This window comes from Bactrocera neohumeralis, unplaced genomic scaffold, assembly GCF_024586455.1.
Source record: "Bactrocera neohumeralis isolate Rockhampton unplaced genomic scaffold, APGP_CSIRO_Bneo_wtdbg2-racon-allhic-juicebox.fasta_v2 ctg5602, whole genome shotgun sequence".
Classification (NCBI taxonomy): Eukaryota; Metazoa; Arthropoda; class Insecta; order Diptera; family Tephritidae; genus Bactrocera; species Bactrocera neohumeralis.
In genome coordinates, this window is record NW_026092524.1 from 3475 (window position 1) to 7416 (window position 3942).

The following is a 3942-nucleotide window of genomic DNA, read 5'->3' on the forward strand; positions in this document are numbered from 1 at the left end:
ATATGGTAAATTAATGATTTGAAGCAACTCAATATCGATTGCTTAATGTGTATATACAAGAAAATTGACTTTATACCTGAATATAAGATTGTCGAATTTTTACAAATGTACTGCCGTTATGGCTTTATGTCAACTCCGGTAAGAGGAAGAAGGCTAATTAACTTAAATATGGTAAACTAATGATTTAAGGCAATTCAATATCGACTGCTAAATGTGTATATACAAGAAAATCGACTTTATACCTGAATATAAGATTGTCGAATTTTTACAAATGCACTGCCGTTATGGCTTTATGTCAACTTCAGGAAGCTGAAGAAGGTTAATTAACTTAAGTATATTAAACTAATGATTTAAGGCAATTCAATATCGACTGCTTAACCCTTCGATGTTCGGTGCCTTATGATGCGGTAAGTGCATCTTAAAGTAGCGAAATAATTTATTTTAAATTAGTAAATATGAATACATGCATACACATATCTTTATACGCGGAGATATATGTAGGTGTGTATATAATTCATACTCACCTTGATATTGAAAAGATTCATTGCTTGTCTTATATGAGCAAACTATATACTAATGGGTTAGTCGCCCGTTTCGTCATATGTGGAATAACTAGCTGCCGTGCCAATTCAATGATAAATGAGCGCTTCTTATCACTCTGCTTTGCCGGATTCAGCTCGTCATAGATGATGAATGAGGCCAAACCGGCAATATCCAGCATATTATAAAACATTGCCAGTGGCCAACGGTTTGTCGAGCGTTTGCACGAATAGCCAGTCAACATTTGATCCATTGTATCTACCCCCGCTTTAAATTTATTGTAGTCCAAAATTTGATCTGGCTTGAATCCTTTCAATGGATTGGTGCTTTGACAGTAATGGGCAGTGGATAACATAATTACTGGCTTTTTCGGCTTTGCCATATACGAGCACAGACCGATATTATTATTGTGATAACAAAATAAAGTGCTTTTAACATCACGCTTCGGGTTAAGCAATTCATGCGGAATGAAGGTCTTATTTTTTCTTACGGTACCGACAAAAGCCACTCTACGATTCATCAACATTTCTGCCAAGTTGTATGTTGAAAAAAAATTGTCAGCATAAACAGTCCTACCGCTGTCCATATAATTTTGCATCAATTTCATGACGACCCGTTCACCTTGATTCGTTTCTCGATGGCCACCTGGTGGTTTTCCAGTATAAATTATACCTTTCAAAGAGTAGTTTGAAACAGAGTCACAAATCCACCACACTTTCATGCCATATTTTGCCGGCTTACTCGGAATATATTGGGTGAATCGAGTGCGCCCACGATATGGAAATAACTGCTCATCGACGGTTACATGACAATCCGGAGTGTATGCTTTCTCTAAATTGGCCATCAGCATGAGCCATACATCGTCCAGGGCAGCAGTTTTGCTTTGCTTCAACCTCTCAGCACGAGTACCACTGTTATCGAAACGGATGAAAGTAGTTAAGCTCTTGAACCGATTCAATGACATAGTGGCCTTATAAATTGGCATATTGTAGCTGGCCCACAAATCTTTCGCTGGCTGAGAATTCGAGTGGAATACACCAGCAATAAGTAGCATCCCAAAAAAAGCATACATTTCGTCTTCGTCAGTCATTACCCAAGAACGCTGTTTATTACTGGGATGCTTTTCATTCCATAGACGAAACGCTTCAACGGCTTCTCTGTTGGTTTCCCGCACAATGATACTTACGATTTCAGGAGACAGCAATAGCTTGAAAAGAGCTCTATGACCCGGTGACGTTCCTCGTAGTGGCCCTTTACGAGTAAAAGTTGTAACATTGTGACAACAAGGCCTTCCAGGTGGTGGAGGATTTGAATTCCACATTCTACCATCTTTCGACCTGTATATAAGGCCCTGGGTAATATATGTGCTGCATGATTCCATTGTAGTTGAAGCCTCAAGGGCGATAGCTTCTCTATACAAATCCTCAATATCATCTTGGTTTTCATCCAGAACAGCCTCTAACTCGATTTCCTGTTCTATATCTGATGCTTCACCGAAGTCATCTTCATATGGAAAATATTCATCATCTTCTACGTCACCACTTGTTTCAAATGGATCGGACTCCTGTCCCATAATTTCTTCAATTTGTGCCTGAAGTCGCTGACGTTCTTCCGGACTCACATTTGCTGCGTTTAGCTTACGAAGCAAACGCGTCAACACATCAACTTCATCCATATTTACTTGTTCCATTTTATTAAAAAAAAACACTTCCCACTAATTAAAAAACACGTGTCACTTCAATTGTCAAATGTCAACTAAAAAATTATCTCTGCCGCTGCCTCCGCTAACAGTTTAGTTGTTTACACCTAACGGTTAACGAATTCACATGAGCAGATTATATAGGTCTGCACAGACCCATGTGAGCTTAATAAACGAAATTAGTTTAAAATTATTATTTTTACAACAAATATATAAAATCTTAATTTTGCTACTTCATTGTGTTTAGCACACTACATTTTAGGAAGTCATGGACTAAGAAGCCTCAGATATTAAAAATAAAAGATCTACATACATTTAAAGATCGAATGGGTCCGGCCAGACCCATATGAACATCAGAGGGTTAATGTGTATATACAAGAAAATCGACTTTATACCTGAATATAAGATTGTCGAATTTTCACAAATGCACTGCCGTTATGGCTTTATGTCAACTTCGGTAAAATGAAGAAAGTTAATTAACTTAAATATATTAAACTAATGATTTAAGGCAATTCAATATCGACTGGTAAATACCTGAATATAAGATTGTCGAATTTTTCCAATTGCGTTGCCGTTATGGCTTTATGTCAACTTCAGTAAGATGAGGAAGGTCAATTAACTTAAGTATATTAAACTAATGATTTGAGGCAATTCAATATCGACTGCTTAATGTGTATATACAAGAAAATCGACTTTATACCTGAATATAAGATTGTCGAATTTTCACAAATGCACTGCGGTTATGGCTTTATGTCAACTTCGGTAAAATGAAGAAAGTTAATTAACTTAAATATATTAAATTAATGATTTAAGGCACTTCATTATCGACTAGGAAATGTGTATATACAAGAAAATCGACTTTATACCTGAACATAAGATTGTTGATTTCTTCCAAATGCACTGCCGTTATGGCTTTATGTCAACTCCGGTAAGACGAAGAAGGCTTATTAACTTAAATATGGTATATTATTGATTTGAAGCAACTCAATATCGATTGCTAAATGTGTATATACAAGAAAATCGACTTTATACCTGAATATAAGATTGTCGAATTTTTCCAAACGCATTGCCGTTATGGCTTTATGTCAACTTCAGTAAGATGAGGAAGGTTAATTAACTTAAATATATTAAATTAATGATTTAAAGCAACTCAATATCGACTGCTAAATACGTAATCACAAGAAAGCGACTTTATACCTGAACATAAGATTGTTGATTTCTTCCAAATGCACTGCCGTTTTGCTTTATGTCAACTCCGGTAAGACGAAGAAGGCTAATTAACTTAAATATGGTAAATTAATGATTTGAAGCAAATCAATATCGAGTGCTAAAAGTGTACACAAGAAAGTCGACTTTATACCTGAATATAAGAATGTCGAATTCTTCCAAATGCACTACCGTTATGGCTTTATGTCAACTTCAATAAGATGAAGAAGCATAATTAACTTAAGTATGTTAAACTTTGAAGCAACTCAATATCGATTGCTAAATGTGTAACCACAAGAAGCCGACTTTATACCTGAACATAAGATTGTTGATTTCTTCCAAATGCACTGCCGTTATGGCTTTATGTCAACTCCGGTAAGACGAAGAAGGCTAATTAACTTAAATATGGTAAATTATTGATTTGAAGCAACTCAATATCGGTTGCTAAGTGTGTATATACAAGAAAGTCGACTTTATACCTGAACATAAGATTGTCG

The 3942-nt window shown here is 35.9% G+C and overlaps 1 protein-coding gene across 1 annotated transcript; it reads right to left on the minus strand.

Annotated features, from left to right (window-relative positions):
* Positions 1-553: 553 nt before the first annotated feature.
* Positions 554-2230, minus strand: LOC126767343 (piggyBac transposable element-derived protein 4-like). The gene has a single exon (XM_050484878.1). It carries the CDS (start codon positions 2228-2230, stop codon positions 554-556), a length of 1677 nt encoding a protein of 558 aa, XP_050340835.1.
* Positions 2231-3942: the final 1712 nt, after the last annotated feature.